This window comes from Physcomitrium patens, chromosome 20 (assembly GCF_059467195.1).
Source record: "Physcomitrium patens ecotype Gransden chromosome 20, ASM5946719v1, whole genome shotgun sequence".
Classification (NCBI taxonomy): Eukaryota; Viridiplantae; Streptophyta; class Bryopsida; order Funariales; family Funariaceae; genus Physcomitrium; species Physcomitrium patens.
The window spans coordinates 16481188-16501572 of record NC_143429.1 but is presented as its reverse complement, the minus strand read 5'-3'; the positions used below and the strand labels follow the sequence as shown (position 1 = coordinate 16501572).

General features: G+C 39.1%; 1 protein-coding gene across 6 annotated transcripts; it reads left to right on the top strand.

Moving 5' to 3' along the window:
• The first annotated feature begins 2429 nt into the window (after positions 1-2429).
• On the top strand, positions 2430-16989 carry LOC112273308 (sister chromatid cohesion protein PDS5 homolog A). 6 transcript variants are annotated; one of them, XM_090245272.1, is made up of 34 exons: positions 2430-3017; positions 4451-4654; positions 4912-5093; positions 5340-5466; positions 5601-5819; positions 5949-6165; positions 6490-6635; positions 6922-7064; positions 7351-7500; positions 7793-7841; positions 8010-8201; positions 8523-8708; positions 8992-9152; positions 9304-9430; positions 9586-9741; positions 10006-10062; positions 10206-10342; positions 10607-10724; positions 11026-11160; positions 11394-11599; positions 11750-11897; positions 12215-12479; positions 12597-12796; positions 12976-13062; positions 13312-13818; positions 14048-14104; positions 14264-14358; positions 14618-14669; positions 14837-14935; positions 15050-15093; positions 15365-15442; positions 15712-15920; positions 16137-16276; positions 16439-16989. In XM_090245272.1, exons 1-34 carry the CDS (start codon positions 2922-2924, stop codon positions 16487-16489), a joined length of 5040 nt encoding a protein of 1679 aa, XP_090101398.1. In that variant the 5' UTR covers positions 2430-2921; the 3' UTR covers positions 16490-16989. The 6 variants fall into 6 exon arrangements, with proteins under 6 accessions (XP_090101398.1, XP_073385488.1, XP_090101399.1 ...); XM_073529387.2 differs by having other exon boundaries at positions 16432-16989; XM_090245273.1 differs by having other exon boundaries at positions 16137-16280.
• Positions 16990-20385: the final 3396 nt, after the last annotated feature.

Sequence of the window (20385 nt, the reverse complement as noted above, 5' to 3'; positions counted from 1 at the left end):
ATTCATTGGTCTCCACCCAAGATTCCAAGTCAATATTTTTATAATAAAATTGCTGCCAAGTCATGCCCAGCTCATTTCATGCGATTCAAACCGACTGCTCCGCAACATCGATACCGACTAACTTATTCATATGCTCGTGTGTTTGACGACTGTCCATACACCGTTGTCGAAAGTCAACGACGAGTATATGAAGAAATCCAGAGGGTAATGGCATCGCAAACCGGTGGACTCCTCCTATCTAGTTCAGTTGGTGGTGATGGATCCAAGCTCAATTCATCCTGCGGTGCATCCTACTCTTCAGCGCCACGCCGATCAGATCACCTCGAGCCCTACTTCCATTGGATTTATTCCTGTAACAACGATGTTTTGTTCTGTTAGATACGCGCGCCGCATGCTTCGCAATCTAGACCCCCGATTCAACTGCTCTGGATCCCTCGGGTTTTAGTTGGTCTCGCTTCGATGATCTGATCGTTGCAGGTGGTGGTTTCACTGGGAAAGTAAAACTCACCGACTCTTCATGACTGCTTTCCAAATTACCCTTCTCGATCCGAAACTAGGCTCGCAGCAAATCTCATGAAAGGCACGGGATCGGGGCAGATGAGCACGCATCCACGCATCCACACCGAGACTGAAGTGAGATCAAGGCGGAGGGAACCCAAAGAACGAACGCATGGAAGCTTCGTTCCCTGATTCGAACATGTTCTCGAAGCTGTTCCCCTGGGCTCGCACATTGAGAGCGCGCTCGCGAACTCCTCGTGCCCTTGCGCACATGAGCAACAATTGGCGTGATTTAATTCCGAGTGTTATTGTTCATAAGTTACTTTTTTGTTATTGGGAAATAAATTAAAAATTAATAAAATTACACTGGATGTGTGCATGTTCTAATGATATATAATATATATATAGATTTTTATTTTATTTTATTTCATTTTTAGGAAAAGGATTTATGGTTCCATGGAAAAAATCTTGAAATCATTTGAATAAAGGTGGGGTACAATTTATTTTTTTTGGTTTTGCAATTTTTGCTTACCATTGAGGACAAGAATGAGGGAAAAGATGGAAAAGTTCGTTACGCTGTCGTCAATGTACTAAAGTAAGTTGCCATGTCAGCCGCCAGATCAGCACACGTGGGGTCCTGTTACAGACAAAATGCCCCCTCCCATGGAATGAGCAGATACTACTTTTAGAGGAATCTACACTTTTGTTTTCGTTTTCCCCCCCCCCCTTTTTTGTCTTCTTTTGTATATTTTCCGTTTATTGAAAGTGGGGCAGAGGAGCTTGTGCCACACGGGATTGTCTTGCTTCTTCTTCGTATTGTGATCCTCCTCTTAAGAATACTAGAAGAAACACAACGATTTTCAAGCAATTATGTGATAACAAGTAGAAATTTCAAATGAAATGATTGATATTATTATCATTAACCAATCAAGCAATTATTATCATAAGTTACTATGGCTCATTACCCACGCCAACGCAAGAATGAATTTCAGGGAGCATTTAATTTTGAACCTCTTTCACTGGCCCATCCGGTAATATTCCATCCACTCGGGCAGCCAGCCCCCTGGAGGCGAAGAGATCCCGATGCCGACGTGGCAGGTCTCCATCCTGTGGAAAGAAGACACGTCTTAAGGCGCGAAAGGGAGGGCTCCTCCATGCCAGGAGCGACAATCAGCGCCACGGTGGCGAGGCAGTCAGGTCTGCGGGGGAAGGAGCGGGGTGGGGATGAATAGTCTGAACCATCATCTATCTCCGTGAATAACGAACCCAGTGGCTCTTCATCCGTTAGCAGAATCTCGTCGCCAGCTCACGAGTGTGATGGCCAGACGGTAGCCGCGGTCACCAGTCCAAGCATTTCTGCTTCACCAGTTCGGGGGAGCATTCAACCAATTTTAGTTCAATCCACTCGAGCCAAGGGAACCGAGGGGAACTCAAGCGATCGGGGTGAGAGCGAATCCAGTGCGGAGGAGGACGAAGGGGAACGGTTAGGGAACCGTCAACGAACATTGAAAAGGGAGCCAGGGTGGGGGAGGGAACGAGGGAACAAGGAAGTTGGCGCGGAGACGGAAGAATGGGAGCGGGGACGGGTGACCGAGCGGATGGAGGTGGGGGGGGGGATGTGTGAGGACGACGGAGGGCGGGGGGTCAGAAGAAAGAGGGCGGGGGAACGTAGTGGCCGTTTTTGGTGCGTTTTGAGTTGTTGGCTGGCCATGGCATCCGCCTGCCGCTAGCTAGCGCCTTCCCGCTCTCACTCTCTCTCGCACTCATTCATTCACTCACTCGTTCACTCTCACGCACACTCTCTCTTTCTACCGCTCACTGAGTGCTTGACGCTTTCTGACACCGGGACGTTGCTAATCGCCTGCCCCCGCCCCCCTCTCCTCCGTTTTTTTTTTTTTTTTTTTTTTTTTTTTTTCCACTTCTTTTTTGGAAGTGTGTCGGGGTTTTTCGGGGTGAGCTCGCGGGGGTTTTTTTTTGAAAGGGGGACGTCGAGGTGGGGAGAGGTGGGAGAGAGTCCGGCGAAGCGGTGTTGTTCGTTTCGCAGGCAGTGGAAGGTCGGGTTTCGACGAGGGAGATTAGGCAGTGTGAGTGCGGAGGGAGTACGTTCGGTGAGGGGGGGGGAGAGGTAGTAGTGGTGAGTTCGTTTGATTGGGAGAGGGGCCAGAGTGGAGGAGAGTGTGCGATGTGGTGGGAATCAGGGTTTGGACGGGACGGGCGATTAAGTGTGTAGCAGCATAGGGCGGGACCTGGGAGTTCGGCATCATCGAATTGTATCCGTGGAGGGCGAAGCGGTGTAACGAAGTACAGGTGTATGGGCCGGAGGGTCTTGCCGGCCTCGGAAAGGACGCCGCTGAGGGTGGTGCGAGAAGGGTAGGGGAGTTTTAAGAGAGTTGGAGGAGCTCCGGCTCTGCTGTTGTCTCAACATGTCGAAGAACAAAGGCAAAGAGGCTGAGTTGATCGACATTGGCAAGAAACTGGGGAAGTCACAGTCGAAGGATGCCCTGGTCAAGCTGCTGGTGGTAAGTAGTACTTTTTTTAGTTTATAAAAATCAAATGTTTTATGCCCTCTGGTAATTAGTTTTGAATTCAGATGACCAGGCACATTGTGGTTACAGCCACCGTGACAAGAATGCCACAGTACTTTCTCGACGAGTGACTCCGAGAAGCTGCCTTATTTGTTTATTTATTTATATTCATAATAGTAGTGAGGAATGTACGGAACGGGGCATCAGTAGGTTTTACGAACAATCATAGGTACGGGAGGAAATGCAGTAAGGTTCTATCGAGGATGTGGGGAAACTGGCGTGAAAATGAGTACGCAAAGCATCATATTATGCAAATTGTGAACCAATGCGACATCTCAATGTAGAAGTACGAAAATGAGAATATCTCATCTAGGATATAATTTAATAATACCTTGGATCACAAGTTGGAAGTGGACCGAGGATACCTTTTTCTAGGCACCTGGAGTTAGTGTTCGTCACTGGGTTCAAATGATCGGAATAGAGGTAGAGAGACCTGGAAAAGGTTGCATATTGGGAGAAAAGCGGCCCTGTCGTAGAGATCGCGTGAATACCCTGGCGCTGTCTGTATCAGGAGAATCAATTTTCCCGTCTCTTACCCCTCGGCTGAGGTCATTGGAACAGGGTGATTGACCCCATCGTTCTCGGGTGAGGTGTGTAATCGAAGAAGTGTTCAGAAATTGGACGATATCATCCATGCTACTGTATCCTGGTTGACTGGATCCATTGTACTGGCCAGAAGCATAACCACCAGCCCTAGCCCGAGTAGCATTATTCTCACTCTAGATGCGACTCTTTTTTCGAGCCCGTGCAAGTGTTTACATCGGGCGTAGGTAGTGTAGACCTTGTCACCGTGTCCGCAAGTCAGTTGTGAGATTCGGACCAGTCATACCCACTGATGAAACTATTATTGATCTTCTCACCTACTTGGGTTTGTGGTTTAGTCGCTTTTCTCGGCACGCTCAATTTTATTGTGTTGTGTTTTGATATTGTGTCGATATCATTACCTGCAGTTTATTATGCACGTGAGTGCGATTCTGCATCTTGGGTTTCATCCCTATTTTTTCGCCTTTATCTACCGTACGTCAGAATTTATTTGACTTGTTTACAGAGAACTAGTATGGTTTGACCTTGGAGTATTCTCAGAATGTTTTCGCTTTATGTTTCATATATGTCGCATAATTTCTGGATTTGCGACGTCACTTTTGACAATAGACGTTCCTCAGCTAATTTACTGTTTGATGAGGAGTGCCTGCTTGATAACTGACGTTATCAAATTTGACTTACCCATCAGCTGTTGTTACGTATGCCGGCTGATCCTTTCCACTCGTCTACTCTGATCTTCATCTCAAGTGGCATTGTTGAATCATTTGATTCGGTTTTGCATTCCGTAGTACCGTTTGCTAAATCCTGTTTTTGTATGTGTGCAGCAAGCATCTACTTTGCTTGTAGAGTTAGATCAATCACCTCCACAAAGCACTCACAATGCCATGAAAGGGTGCTCTGAAGCTTTAGTGTCCCCATCTTTGTTGAGACACAAAGACAAGGAAGTTGGGCTGCTTGTTGCCATATGCATTAGTGAAATTATGAGGATTGTGGCTCCTGATGCCCCCTATAGTGATGAGACCCTGAAGGTAATTCTGGTACCTACTTTCTGTTTGTCGTACTTGATTGTTGTTGCGTGTAGCAAGCACCAAGTTACAACAATGGGTGTAAAACAGAAACATCCATGACCACTTTAATTATTCGAAATAAATAGGAACCTGTGGCCCGTTACCATATTCTCTTCGTAGCGGAATTGTCTTTTCTTTACGATTTTGTCTTGCATTGGCTGAAGGTGTAACTTTCTGAAATGTCCTTTTCCTATTTTTATTGGCTGATAATTTTGCAGGAGATATTCAAGCTAATTGTCTCCAATTTCAAAGGACTTGATGATGTTAATAGTGCTTCTTTTGGAAGGAGAGTTAGTATTTTGGAGACAGTTGCCAAGGTCAGGTCATGTGTCGTCATGCTGGATTTGGAATGCGATGATCTCATCTTGGACATGTTTGAGATTTTCTTTGATACGGCAAGGTGCGTACCAATGTTCGAATTGAATCAATTCAAAGAAATAAAAAATGTACCTACGGATGTTTCAGCGCCATGGTTCTTCTTCTTCTTCTTCTTCTTCTTCTTCTTATTATTATTATTATTATTATTATTGTTATTATTTTTTCCCTTTTTTCTTACCGTAGTTGAGGACCTATTTGATTTGTTTGATGAAGCTGCCGCAATATTTGCAAACTGGAACAAAATCATCCATTTTGTGGGTTTTGGCAGTGATGAGCAACCTCATAATGTTTTAGTGGCGATGAGAAATGTTTTGACTCTTGTTTTGGAGGAGAGTGAGAAGATTCCAGCTGAAATGGTGGAGGTCATTCTTAAGAATTTGTTGAAGCCCAAGAAGGTATATTTATGTTTGTCTGTGTTGCTTCTCATGTCTGTGTCGTACTATTTTTCAGCATCAAGTGTTAGTTCTCCTGAAATATGTTAAGCATTTACCGTGCTGGACTTTTAAGTTGTTTCTGTTTTCTTGAGCAGGAGGGATCAGCCGCTCGCAAGTTGGCAATAGCTGTTGTGGAGAAATGTGCTGATAAATTAGAACCTTATGTGCGAAGCTTTTTGACTTCCGTAATGGTGGAGGGGAAGAGTCTAGATAGTGGTCTTCACAAGGATCACCATGAAATCATATACGAGCTTTATGGATGTGCTCCTCAGTTGCTCGCGGGCGTTATCCCTCTTATTAATGACCAGCTTGTGGTACAGTCTTTATCTTATAGTGTGCTTTTGAATACGTGCTTTGTAGACTTCGCTCTTCAGATTTTTTCACAATCATAAGGTCTTCCGACACATCCTACATAGCTAAAATGTTTTTGTTTTCGATTGCAGAAGGACAAGGTAAATGTGCGTTTAAAGGCAGTTGACCTTTTAGGGCGGCTATCTTCTCTTCCCGGCCGACAATTCGCACAAGAATACCCACATGTGTTTGCAGAATTTCTGAAGCGGTTCAGCGATAAGGTAGTTGAAGTGCGAGTAGCAGTGGTAAATTGTGCCAAAGTTTGTATAGAGGCAAATCCTACAAGCGAGCAAGCCAATGAGATTATGGGTGAGTTTTCACATTGTTTTAGATGATGTCGTTCACCTTTCAGTCATTTAGTAAGTTTTACAAAAGTGGTTTTCTGACCAGGAAGTATATTTACTAGTTGAGAAAGAGTTTTTGAAGAGTTGTTTAAGTTTTCCTCGTCCGTTTCGTCCTGCTTTTGTGAATTTATAATTTCTTGTTTTTTTTGTGTTTTTCTTCCCGTGTGAGTTTGTAGGTTGTCATATACATCTGGAGCTCACAGCAGCTGCTAGCTACTTGATATGCTTTGTGTTATTCCCGTGTTTCTTCGTCTTGTTTGCCTGTTAATGACTTGGTTGGCATTTGTAGCTGCACTGCAAGACCGACTTCTGGATTATGATGAGAAAGTACGGGTCGCTGTGGTTAAGGCCATCTATGACCAGGCTAAAACTGACTTTAAGTCGGTTCCAACTGACGTTTTGCGTAAAGTCTCTGAGCGGCTTCGAGATAAAAAGGTACTCAATCAGAATATCCTGAATTGTACGTGCAGTCTTTGAATGTTCTGTGTTGACTTGTCTGGTGTGGCCTCTCCTTGGTGATCAGGTATCCTTTTATATCATCTTGAAAGTGACATGCTTTAATATGCGTCGGCGATCTTTGGTAATGCATGATCAGAGAATAACATTACGAAATTGCTTAAGCCAATGGTTTTTTTGAAGCATTACTTTGTATGTGTTACTATGAAGAGTGTGGTAGCCCCTCCAAAGCAGGAACGGGTTCCTTACATCGTGTGAATCTCAGGTTGTGGTTCGAAAGGCTACCTTGGTGAAGTTGATGGAGTTGTATAAATCGTATTGCACCAAGTGCTTGGAAGGTTCCACTGCTCTCGATAAAGATTATGAATGGATTCCTGGCAAAATTCTTCGATGCTGCAATGACAAGGAGTAAGCTGCTCACATATATTTTTTTTACGAGAATTCGATGGTATAGTTGCATAATTGATGTTGGTAAATTCATCCGGAGACTCTTTCGTTCTTAATGTGCAAGCTGAAATCCCGAAGGTGTAAGTTTCTCAACTACCAATGTTGACTTGTGCCTGGAAAGTTGTGAATAGTCTAGAAAAAATGCCTATTTACATTCACGAGTCGGAGAATGGTCTCTGTCATGGGGATGCTTGACCTTATCTATGTATGGTTTATGTCTCTTCTTGACAATGCCTTGCTATGACAGACTTCAGGGCTTGGAGACGATACTCACAGAGCAGCTCTTTCCGGCTGCAGTTCCTGTGGAGGAGCAGTCAAGACATTGGGTTCTTGCGTTCTCTACGCTTGATGACATTGAGAAAAAGGCACTACAGCTTATACTTGTCCAGAAACAAAGGTCGGGAGAATTTGTGCTCTAATGTCATATATATTCAGTTCATTAAATTGTTCGTTTGTTGCGGCATTTTATGAATTTAACAGTACCTCTCTACAGTGGCTCTCACTGGACTGAATAAAACATCGTCTTCTCACTATTTATCAGTGTTGGTGTGCAAACTCATCGTAAATTGTATGATATTTTAGCATATTGGGTAGTGAGTGTATTTGATGGAGGCAAAGCAGAGACAGCACGTGCCGAAATATTTCATATCGAATGCTGAAAGTCTTATGTTTGGGACATTCCTTTGCAGGGTGCAGCAAGAGATGCAGATTTATCTGACCACACGTCACAAAGCAAAGGTGGTTGCAGATTCCATGATGATTTTGCACATTAAAAATCCTGTTATTTTCTTTTTCTGTTGTCAGTTCCTAGCAAAGGGCTAGTGTGCACCTCAAGCTTTGATCTTTATTATTCTACCACTACAACTGCTCCTCTATTTGCCTAACATCATCCAAATCATGATGCAGGAGGAAGAAATTTCAGACCTTGAGAAGAAATTGCAGAGTATCTTCAAAGTTATTGCTAATCATTGTGTCGACTCTTCCAAGGCCGAGGAAAATCTACAAAAGTTGCATCAGATGAAGGATGAGAGTATATTTAGTGCACTGTCCACGTTACTCGATTCGAGTACGGCAGTTGCAGAGGCCACAACAGTTCGGGTATGTTGCTTGTATCTTTTGATGGTAATTTATCACTGTTAGTTTAGAATTTAAAATTTGCATTTGGTGTATGTTGGTGTCGTGTTTTTCAGTTCAGTCATATAGTGTTGTTGTCTCATTATGTGGACATATTTCTGCGCATTTCTGTTGACATAGACTGCCTTTAAAGCAAGTGACCTTGAATATTTTGGTATTCGGGAAATTTATGGTAGTTGTGAAGTTGAAAGAATTGAGCTTACTAGCAGGTTTAATTCAGCTTTATGAAACTCTAAAAGCACAGCTAATCTTGATATTGTTGCTATAATGCTGTATGGTTTGCAGGATGCTTTATTGAAGAAATTAGGGGAGGAGCACGTGCTGTATGATTTTATGAAGAGTCTTGCCACGAAGTGTGGTTATTTTTTCTTTAGCAGGGAACATGTCCATGCAATTATCAAAGAGATTTCTGTTTGTAATGATTCTGAGAACGAGAAAGACCTTGTTCCTACTAGTCTTTCGTTGCTTGTGGTGCGTACAGTGAGATACTTGTGTTATTGCGTTGAATTATTCCTTCCCAAAACTCTTGGCTTAAGTTAAAAATATGCTCTTAACCATATGCAATTAACTTATCGAATTTCTGTTGTTTACAGATGAGCTATCAGTTGTATTGCTATAATTTTACACCATGACATAGACTTATCTAAGTATCTCCTGTACGTATAAACAGGTTCTTACAGGTGTGATCCGATCATAGCTAGACATCTTGTTTCCTCAGTTCCATGAAAGTTTACCCATTGTATATTTTTTGCAGGAAATTGCTGTATATTGCCCAGAGTTGATGGCAGATGCCGAGGAGCACTTATTGACATTGTTGAAAGACCTTAATGAGTCTGTTAAAGAGGGTGCAGTACTGATTATGGCCAAAGCTGGTGCCTCCTTCCGCAATAAAGGTTCCAGAGCTGATGATAGAGGGTAGGAATACCACATAGAAGTAATTCGTTACAAATCGTTTGCATACTGGTTTAGTAACAGCAGTACAGAAGCTTTAATCGTTCGTATCGGTGTTTGATGTGTTCATTGTCTCCTGTTTAGTGTAATTTTTAATGTCTTCTGTTACATGCAGCAACGTCAACCTTGTACTGGAGCAGCTTTGTCTCGAAGGCACCCGCAAACAAGCTAAATATGCTGTCTCTGCAATTGCAGCCATGACTGCTGACTCGGGACTGAAGGCATTGTCTGTGTTGTACGGTGTAAGTTTTCTATTTTTATTTAACACAGTAGCATTCTTGTGCTTCTCTCTCTTCACACATCAATATTGTAGTGTAGAGCTCGTTTCTATTTGTGGTACTGAACTTGTATTCTTTCTTTTGTTTAAAATATACGGCCTTGCTGATGTATGTGGCAGAGACTGGTGGATAAGTTAGAGGACAATACGCATCTTCCTACAATTTTGCAATCATTGGGCTGTATAGCTCAAAATGCAATGCCTATTTTCGAAACGAGAGAAGATGACATCATCAAGTTTGTTGTTCGGAATGTTCTTAGGCGCCCAGCTCCACAGGTTGCAATTTCATATGATCTGGGTAGACTAATTTAATTACGTAAAAGCGTATTCTGTTGCAAGTTTTTCATATTGATATGGCTAATAACGTAACGCCTGTTATGGAGTATCTGCAAATGCTTAAGGAAGTTGTGGGTTTCAAAATGTTTCCGGATTATTGGGTTTCTTCATTGGGCATGCCTCTGATAATAGTCTGATCTGATCTGAGCTGAACCAACCAGTCAGATGGTAACATACGTATCTCATTTGTTGCATTTTTTACAGGATGTTGCTGAATCTACTTCTGATCCTGATACTCCTAGTGACCATGTGCTTTTGAAGGTGGGCATTCTTTTGGTGCATGTTAAGCTTATGTTAGAAAATGTTTTGTCAACTTATTTTGACGTTCTTATGGTAAACTACCCACTCCAAATTTAATTTGATATGCGTGGCTTTAATGTCCCAAAATTCTGAAATATTGTCAGATCTATGCATTGAAAGCATTGGTGAAGAGTTTCCTTCCAAAAATGAATGCGCATCAACGAACAAGACTTCCAGGTCTCCTCAAAGTACTTGTTAAGATTCTTGCCTGTGGAGAAATATCAGATGATATGAAAACAAGGTCAGCTCTACCTATTAACAAAGCTGTTTGTTCGTTAATTTTATTTTCCGTGTATCATCGCCTTACTGTATGTATATCCTTGGCTACCTGTGGGTTTATTACCCACATTGTGGGAAAACATTGACGGTAATGATTTCTTTCATATTCTTCAAGTAAATTTTTGAGTCGTTTCATATTCCTCTTGTGCAGGAAGGTAATAGCTATTTTTTCTGGTGAACTCAGAAACTAAATTGCTAATTTTATTTTACTTTTCTTGTCTTGCAGTGACGCGGACAAAGCTCATCTGCGCTTGGCAGCTTCGAAAGGTGTATTGCGATTGGCACGACGTTGGGACAGTCAAATTCCCATAGACGTTTTTCATATGGTGGTCATGACCGTACAGGTCTGTTTTCTTATTTTGATAGATGCATAAGATGTGACCGTGCAAATTTTGTGAAAAATAAGAACATGAATAGGAACTTGTTTAAATTCAACATTAATTGCTTAGTGATAGCAACAAGGTTTTAAAAATAATACATTCGCCATCTTTCATTGTATTCGAGAGATGTCAAGTATAGGAAAAAAAACATTTTTCACACCTAGAGGACATGTTACGTGAATCTTGAACAAAAGTTTGACGGGATTGATGTACGTAAAGATTTGGATAGGTTGTGTTTCTGAAAGATCAAGAATGTTGTCTTCAGGATCAAGCAGCGCATGTTCGGCGTGCATTATTAAGGAAAATCCACCATTATCTGAGAGATCGGACGTTGAATCTGAAGTATGCTAGCGCATATGCTCTTTGTGCAGTGGACACCGAGAAAGATATTGCCCTAGAAGTAAGTTTGTTACTGATTTTTTCTAAGATCATTGTTATTGTGTCAGTCCCATGTGTTTTTGAGACTATTTAAGATCATGAGCAATCTAAGGGAGTGGTCTGTTTGTGCTGTCAGGTGTAAGTAGGCATAGTTAATGTCCAGTTATTCTGTCCCGAATTTGTGTCAGTAGTATTATTATGCATTTTCATTTACATCTGTCGGTGTATTATGGCTTTGAATGTGTGGCAACCCAGGCCCGGCGCTTTATGGCCGACTTTGTAGACGACTATCGTAAAGAGGCTTACAAAACAGTGATTGGGCAAGCTGAGAGGACAACCATAACGTTGCATCCAGAATATGCTCTTGTGTACCTCGTACATGTCTTGGCTCACCATCCCAATTATCCAGTAGTTTCTGGAGGTTTTCAGCCAGAGCCATCAGCTTATGAACCATTCTACAGGTGCTCTTTTGGTTTTGGTTGTTTACAGAGTTACTTGCTGCAATTTGGACCTGCCTTATGGTGTGTGATATACTAGCAAAGCATCAAGAATAGACTCGAGGGATCGTAAAATGTTAGTTCTTTACTCTTTGTGTGGTAACCAAATGACAGAGAGTTGTCGTTTTACCTACGCGCACTCATCCATCAAGAAGCTGACGGAAAGAATGAGTCTGGAAAGGAAGACAATCTACCTCTAATCCTAGCAATCCTACGCACTATCAAAGGATGCGAAAACGCCGTTGACCAAACAAAGACCGAGGTTTGTAGTGATGTCTATTATCCTTCTAAGGCTGTTCACCAATGTCCAATCTGACTGTTCGTAGCTGTAGAGCTTAAAGCGTGGTTGATAAAGTTGGGTGATTGCATGCAGTTTCACGAAAGGTTAGTGTAAATAATAGCTCGAGGGCTTAATGTTTGGTAGAATGAAGAAGCTCAAATATTCATAGCGTGTGTAGTAACATTGAATCCTGTGAAATCTGCCGATGTTTGGTCAAGTGATGCAACAAAATATTAGCTTATTTATCCACTTCTTCTTACGTTTGGAATAGGTGACTGATGATGTGCATGTATATGCAGACTTTGTATGCAATATGCGATATTGCTATATTGGTTGCTAAGGACTTAGCTCAACAGAAGAAGAAGCTTGTGGAGACGTACCCAGGTGTTATTCCTCTGCCAGCTTCTATATACAAGGTGCCTGAACCTAAGGTACGTGTGAAGAAGGTAGCGGTATCAATAGCTGCCGCAGTGAAGGCTGCCGATCCTAAGACGGCTGAAATGAAGACTCTCGAATCTAAGGTTGTTGAACCGAACGGACCCGTGGCGGCTGAACCGAATGAGTGTAAGGCAGCTAAATCTAGTGCTTCTGAAGTTAAGGTGGCTGAAGCAAATGAATCTAAGACTACTGAGACAGATGAACCCATGACTGAAGCGAACGAAAATATGGCTCCTGCGACAGATGAACCCATGGCTGAAGCGAATGAAAATGAGGCAGTTGTATGCGAGAAATCTAAGCCTCTTGATGCTGACGAGTCCATGGTACCTGAATCGAACCAATCTGCATCTAAAGGCCCTGTATCAGGTGAAGCTACTCCGCCAGTTGGAGATGAAAAAACTGGAGGTTCGGACGAGGACGAACCAGAAGAGGAACCTCCAAAGGTGAGTTTCGTATGTCAGTTCATTTGTATTTCTGTAATTTATCGTCTATTGAGGACTACCTTACTTTCTAGTCTCTACAATTGTTCCTCTGAATTCTCTTCAGAATCTGAATTTGGCAATGGCTTTTTTATTGGGTTCGTATTGGCAACCTTTGATACTTGAACGTGAAATTTTTGCAGGTGGATGGTAGTCATCTGCCACCTTGCTTCACAGACAAAGATGTCTTAGCAAAATTAAAGATTGGAATCTCCTCGAAAGGCGGTCAGGTACTATTACTGTCTTCAAAATCAAGCAGTACTGTATTTCTTCCAGGGTCATCTATGCAGAGAATTTGTTGTTTTGTACATGGATTATAATTAGTTCATTGAACTGATATCAGCTCCGATGATAATCATGATACAAATTTTTTGTCTTGATTTCCACATAATGTTCTATTGCTCTCATGCTATCATTTTGAGTAGGCCTGGATTGCTTACCAGTTTTGTTACTTCTTGTTTCTTGTCTTCGCTTTTAAGCCTGCCAGCCCTAGGGGTCGCAAGCGAGGGAAACGGGTTGACAACGGAGAAACTATTTCGGATACAGAAGGAGAGTTCGAGCACAGTGCGCCCACGCCGAAGAAGGGAAAACTCGAAAATGATAAATCATCTAAAGGTGGAAACTCGGGAGCAGGGGTTATAATTAAGGGAACCTCACGTACTGGTAGAAAGTCAGTGGACAAAACTGAGTCTGCAAAGAAAGTAGGAAAGAAGCCAGAATTGGGAAAGGAACCAGAAGAAGACCTTGATGAAAATACTCCTGCGAAACGAAAACGTGGTCGTCCGAAGGGTTCTGGTAAGAAAGATGATGGAATTAGTGGGGATGAAATTGCAGGACCTTCATCAGACAGTACTCCTACTACGTCAGTCAAGAAGGGAAAGTCAGCCACTCTCTTACCAGACTCCGGCAAAAGAAAACCTGGGCGTCCAGCCAAAAACAAGTCTGAGGATGACTTACAGGAGAAAACCTCACAGAAGAAAGAAAAGGTCAACATTTATTACCTCATGTTCTTAGTACTCAACATATTTGAACACCTTTTTATCCTAGAAACTTGTTCAGCTTTGCTAAGTTATATTCCAGTGATTATACAAGTTGGGTGGGATCTTACTGGATGCTCCTTTGCAAGTAGTTCGCTCTTGGATTAGTAAGTACTAAACTTGTGTTGTCGTTAGCAATTTCAGAGACTAGTAATTCAGATTCGTGTGTTCTGAGCAGGTGGTGGCTGCCGCAACTCCTGATAAATTTGCGAAAAAAGCAAGTGCTGTTGAAAAGGTTAGAATCTTCAGGATTAGTTATTGAATTCGTGGTGGAGGTTTTTTTGGGAGATAGGCAGGCCACATCTATCCCCGAAGTTGAGTCATTTCGTGTTAAATGTGTCCAGTTAATAGTGAACGCCTGTAAAAGTTTAATGACATTATATTACTGTCGTAGGATGCAAGCCCAGCTTGGAGGAATGAAGACGAGAGAGGTGGAGACGAATCTCTTGTGGGTTGTGGTATTAAAGTTTGGTGGCCGTTGGATAAGAAGTGAGTGCCTAACCCAACACGATGAAGAAACGAAGGAGCTACACTAGAGGAAATCACAACGAAAGCATTGTGATTTGAGCATATCTTTTAACTTTAGTTTTAAGTAATTAGGATTTGGCGACTCTGATGTCGGGGGTTATTTACCACGAACCCTTAGCCTTACGGCATCGCATGAATAATCAGTTTGTGTTGGTTGTCAGCAACGTATTTTCCTTACGATTGATCTCATCTCCATGTCCAATTGAATTATTATTGACAGATTCTACAAAGGGAAGATTGTGGATTATGATGCTAAGAAGAAGAAGCATAAGGTATGTCATAGCTTAAAAGGGTCTGTGTTCGTACGCGTTGACATTGGACCTGTCTTAGATCCCTTCCAATTTAGAGCTTGCAAATCACTGGCTTTGATAAGAGTTATTGTTTTACATGGCTCGAACCTCGAATTTTTCTAACTTGTTTTTACTGCACATTCTGCTAGATCTTATATGACGACGGGGAGAAAGAAGTTCTTAATTTGGCTAAGGAACGGTGGGAGCTAACTGATAAACAGGGCAAGTCATCTGCAAAGAAAGAGAAGGTAGCTTTGAAAACTGTTCGCCTCAATATTTTCGAAGTTTTTTGGAATGATGTATTATAATCTAATTTCCGTGTGTCTATCACTTTTTTTTGTACTCGCTGCTTGTTCTTGCAGACGCCAACCGCAACCCCTCCAGCAGTGCTCTCCGGGACAAAATAGTACGGCTCATGCTTCTCATCCTTATTTGTTTTTATAGTTATTTTTCATGTACGGAATTCTTTCATATTAATATACGTTACACATATGTTTGCGATTTCCATTAAAAATTGTTATTCATATTTCTCTTTCGGTAATTGACTTTCCGCAAGAAGCTAATTTTACATTTTAAAAAATATTCCCATTCTGAATTGGCTTTCAATTATTGTTTGAGGGTTGCCGTTTGTTGCCGGTTACAAGTATCTCTAATCTGTTTTTGATCATTTTTCCCAGCCCGGAGCCGAAAAGACTGAAGGTGACTACGAAGACACCAACGTCAAAGGATGAGTCAGCAAAAGCATCTGGCACCTCGTAATTTTCCTTCACTCCTACTTTATTATAATAGTATGAGATTGTAGCGCTAGAGGATTGTACGAGATTGTAGCGGTACAACGCTGTTACCTAGACAACGTTGTAACGCATTGTTTGTTGCCTGAAATGTTGTTCCTTAGTAATGAAAAGTAGTTTCTTTCATTTTCAAATCCACATCTGTCTGCGCTAAACAATCTTGTCGATTTTTTTCTCTAGTGTCAGTGTTGCCCCCAGCATTAGGTGACAGATTCTTTCAAATTGTGTCACAGAAAAGGTGGTGAATCGGTCAAATCAGCAAAGGCAGTGAAGGATAGAGACTCGAACAAAACTCCTAAAACTGCTGAGGAAAAGGAATCGGAGAAATCTCCAAATGTTGTCAAATCTGCTGAAGCTAATGAACAGGTAGCAAGTGCATTTGAGTTCGATGATGAAGGGGTTGAACCTGAAGCCAAGAAGCGGAAAACTGCAACATCGAAAGGTAACATTCTGTAGACATTTTGTGTATCCTTATTCATTCTTTGTTCTTTATTTCATGATTAGTGAAAATGCTGGACTGTTTTCCTCTGCCACTCGCTGATGTGTATAAGGTCATCAAGGGTTGACAGATTGCGAGGATGATTAAAGCTTTTACTTTTTGGTACAATATTGGTAATTGAGTACAGTTTTTAAGTACTGCTTTGTTTTTTGGAAGCAGCTTTGGATGGGAATCAAAGTAAAGCTGAGAAAGCAATGAGTACATCCAAAGGTTCAGTCTCTGAAAATGTCAAAGAGACGTCGGAAAACAAACCAGATGGAGGAAAAGATGATGAAACTGCAGAGGATGACGAGCCCCTGGTAGGTCGGAGATTCTGTCCTTGTATAATTGTGGGTTCTCCACGACTGACGTATGTTCCCTATTTCTTGTGTTTCAAGATATCCGATTACATAGGGGACTTTGTGATTCTGCTTGTGCTATGTACTAGCTTCTCACTGCCAAGTCTTGGTTGAAGCTGGCAGGACAATTGGAGAACTCGGAACGTATCGAAGTCAAAGCCAGTTAGTGATTGATCTGGTCACAGCCATGGGAACATCTCACTTTTGGACACAGCAAGCGTGTTTGCGAGCTTTTAGTGTAGAGATTATGTGCCTTAGTTTCAGAACTAGCAGGTTTGTACATTCAACTTTGTATTGAAACTGGAGGATTACGAAGGCTTGTCATTGAGAGGTTGTTGATCTGAGGGCTTTCCCAACAGATCAGTCTGTTTAGTAGGTTTAAATTTGGGGGAGGTGGAAGGAGATACTATCCTGCTTACATTTGTACTCGTAACTTCAGTCCGTATAGGCAGTGTGACTGTTATCAGATCTTATGCTGCTCCCTCATGGTTTCACTACCTGTATTCAGGTTGGGTACTTTGTGGGTTATAGGCAGAATCCACTTCCTTTCTATTTGGGCTAGAACAGCTTAATCTTTTAGATGTTTTCACGACACCAGATATAGTTAAGATGCAGCTCCCTCCTTGTATGCATCCTGTCTTACAGCCCTTTTTATGTTTTATTTAAAAGAGAAATCTCTGAGTCTGGATAGGGTCCCCTTCTGTGAGCACCTTTTTGTCTATCCTGTTGTTTATTGATAAGACATTTTTATGTCTTTTCTCTTAATGGGTAAAATTTAAAATAACTTCACTAAAATTAAGTTCGCTATCCCAACTGGGATTTTACATCGACTGCAAGGAAATTTTTGTTGGGATTGATGGGTGTTTGTTTTTCACTGATTTGGTGACCACTAGTAATTTTACATATTGTGACATCTATATTTTAAGGGCATTGCTAATGACCACACAATTTTTGATAGTCATCTCTTCCACATGCCACCCACGACTTTTGTCAGTGTTAATTAAAAAAGTATATGTTTTGTCTTTCAATTATCTATATATATATTATTTTCAATATAAGAATAAATTATTTTTTATTAAGAATTTTAATATAATAAGCATCTTCACAAAATTATAATTAATTATTTATTAAAATTAAGTTTACTTTTTGTATACTTAATTTGAATGTACATATAAAATATCAACCAAATTTATGATTGGAATAAAAAACACAAATTATTTATGTTGAATATGTGGTGGGTTGTAGTAGCTATTTGCTCATAGTTTCTTGCAATAGAATATATAAAAGTATTTCACGTACACAATGATTAATAATTTGCTTGTTCACACAATATTATTATTAAAAAATATATAATCAAAAGAATGTTTAAAAGTGTTTTTAAAGTTATGTTTGGTGGTCTTTTAAAAATTATTCTTCTCGTCAAAACGTGTCGTGGAATTAAAAGAAAGAAAAAAAATTTATATTTATTTTTATTTTTTAAAAAGTCTTTATTAAATTTCATGCACGGTTTAAATATTTGGGATGTACTTGTAGTTTGAGCCAAAACAAATTAATCTAATATTTTATTATTAATATTATTTATAATAACTTTTAATTCTAATTTTACCTTATTTATATTCTGGTTTTAAATATTTATAAATTATTACTTTTAGCTATACAGATTTAGAATATTTGTTGAATATATACTTATAAAAAAGTAATATTAAACTGCTGTTGTTTGGCACAAACTTGGCCTTACTAGTCTTCTTGGAGCCACTCTCAGATTCTAATTGCATCTTTGAAGCAACTACCTTCTAACAATTGAACAAACAAACCAACAAAATAATGTTTGAGCTGCAATCAACACCTCTTAAGTTTGTTCAATGAAAATAGACAAATTTTAGAGTAGCCACCATCATCAAATTATTTAATATCAAAAGTATTTAAGAATGTACTTTGATTAGGTGGGAGATAATATTAACCAGTAATAGATACTAACAAATTAATTAACAAAATACAATACGTTTAGAATTGGTCCTATTGTAATTAGAAATGAAATATAAGATAAGATCCAGTTAAGTAAGGACATAATTAGATCCAATCAGACCAAGCTCAAGTTTAGGTCTGAGGTTTAGGTCAAGGATTAGTAAGATCCTTTGCTGTAGGAATAAACATCTGCTTTTGATAGAAGCTTAAAGTTTAGCTCTATTAAAGATAGAAAAAAACCTTTCTTGATTTGTGTACTAAATTTGAAGTACTATTCTACCAAGATTGTTATGGTACTTACATGTAAAGTTTGTACCTAGGAATTTTTCTATCAAACAACCAACAAGTCTTTAAGACACATTGGTCTTATTCAATATTATTACCTTTGATTTTAAAAATTATTTAATTTTTAAATTAGTTTTTATTTATTTATTTATTTATTTATTGAGAGTATATCTCATAAGCCAATAATTTATTTATTTTTGCATTGAAAACTATGATTTTGTAATAAAGAAGGTGATTTTTATTTAGTTTTTTATACAATCAATGCCTTCCACTTCAAACTCTTGATTGTTGTCCACTTCTATAGAAGGGTGTGGCAATTGTCATCTTTTTAGTATATCTATTGTTTTGTATGACTCAAGAAGACACATGGAAAACATAATGGATCTTTATAGATTCAAGTTGGTGTAATCAATATGTAACTAAATTAATTTTTTTACAAATAGAAAATAGTCCAAATCTACAATGATTCAACTTGTCACAAGAACAAATATTCTTTTGGAATATATAAACATCTCTTGATATAAGTTGGGTGTATGGCAAATATATTGGAATCTTATCTTGTAAGTTATACTTGTGCTAAATGACCTATAAAACATTGCTACATAACTCGTTAGTATATATAGATGGAAGAATGTGACTTTTCTTACTTCTAGTCTAATTTCAAGCATCTCTAGATTTTTTTTTTTTTTTTTTTGGCAATAGCCATTCCAATTCTTTCTTAAATATACATCCTTTTTATTTCTTTTTTGTGATCCCTCTTTGATAGTCATCTTAATCTATTTATTTACAATTCTTTAATTTTTGCTCAAATTAGTTGTTATTGCCAAATAAATTAGGCAATCTCACATCTTTAACTTTCTTTGATATAAGTGAGTACTTAAGGTTGAAATTATTATAAAATAAATTAAGCAACTTCACATCTTTGATTACCTTTGATAAGTTATAAAAATTTAACATCATATCTTATATACTAAGAGAACTCAAATATTTTCTTACTTTAAACAAAAAACTTCTTATTAAATGAAATAAGCAACCTCACATCTTTGATTTCTTATATTATGTACAATTAATGAAGCTTGAGAGTATTTTAAAATAAAATTAATAATGTCACATTTTTTACTTCAAAGCAATAATACTTCAAAAAATACTCTTTTTTATTTAATTTTTATTTTTTGTATTAATTTCTAATACTAAATTAATCAAAAGAATATATTATCAATAACATCATATAGATTAGAAATGTGCAAAGTTAAAAAAAATTGGTAAACAAATTTATTATCTACAATCTAGATTTCAAACCTTCTTCAAAATAAAACCCTATGTCTAAAATTTGGCACTCATGACATATGTTAGTCACTAGTCCAATAGTTTAGAATTCAACAATTTCTTTTTGCAAATTTTTGAATATTGTTGGTTTTTTTTTTATATATATTTTTTATATTTTTAAATTTTTTTTATGTCAATTAAAAATATTAATTTAAAACAATATCTTTTGGTAAAGCTAATGAGTTGTAGGCAAAACCTATGTCAAGAAGGATTTTGGAATAACTACAATTTTGGGCTTTATTGCATAAAACTAAACTTCATTCTAACTCCATTGAAGGTAAAGATAGGATAAAACAAAGTAGGAATAATATGTTGCAACTAGAACAAGAATTTTGGATTTTAGATTTAGAATTTAAAATTTAAAGCATTGTTAATTTTTTGGCATTCTTATTTTTTAATCTTGACTTGACTTTCCTCTCTATTTGTGGGATTTAAAATTCTCATGGTGCAAATAACTTGCTCTACAAGTTTTTAGATTGTAAGATATAACCTCT

Bases quoted from the DNA above. Each gene is read 5' to 3' on its own strand.
- LOC112273308 (XM_024501926.3), top strand. From the start codon at position 2,922: ATGTCGAAGAACAAAGGCAAAGAGGCTGAGTTGATCGACATTGGCAAG. The intron at 9,153-9,303 runs GTAGGAATACCA...TGTTACATGCAG, and splicing joins TCCAGAGCTGATGATAGAGG to CAACGTCAACCTTGTACTGG. The intron at 16,277-16,438 runs GTAGGTCGGAGA...TGAAGCTGGCAG, and splicing joins CAGAGGATGACGAGCCCCTG to GACAATTGGAGAACTCGGAA.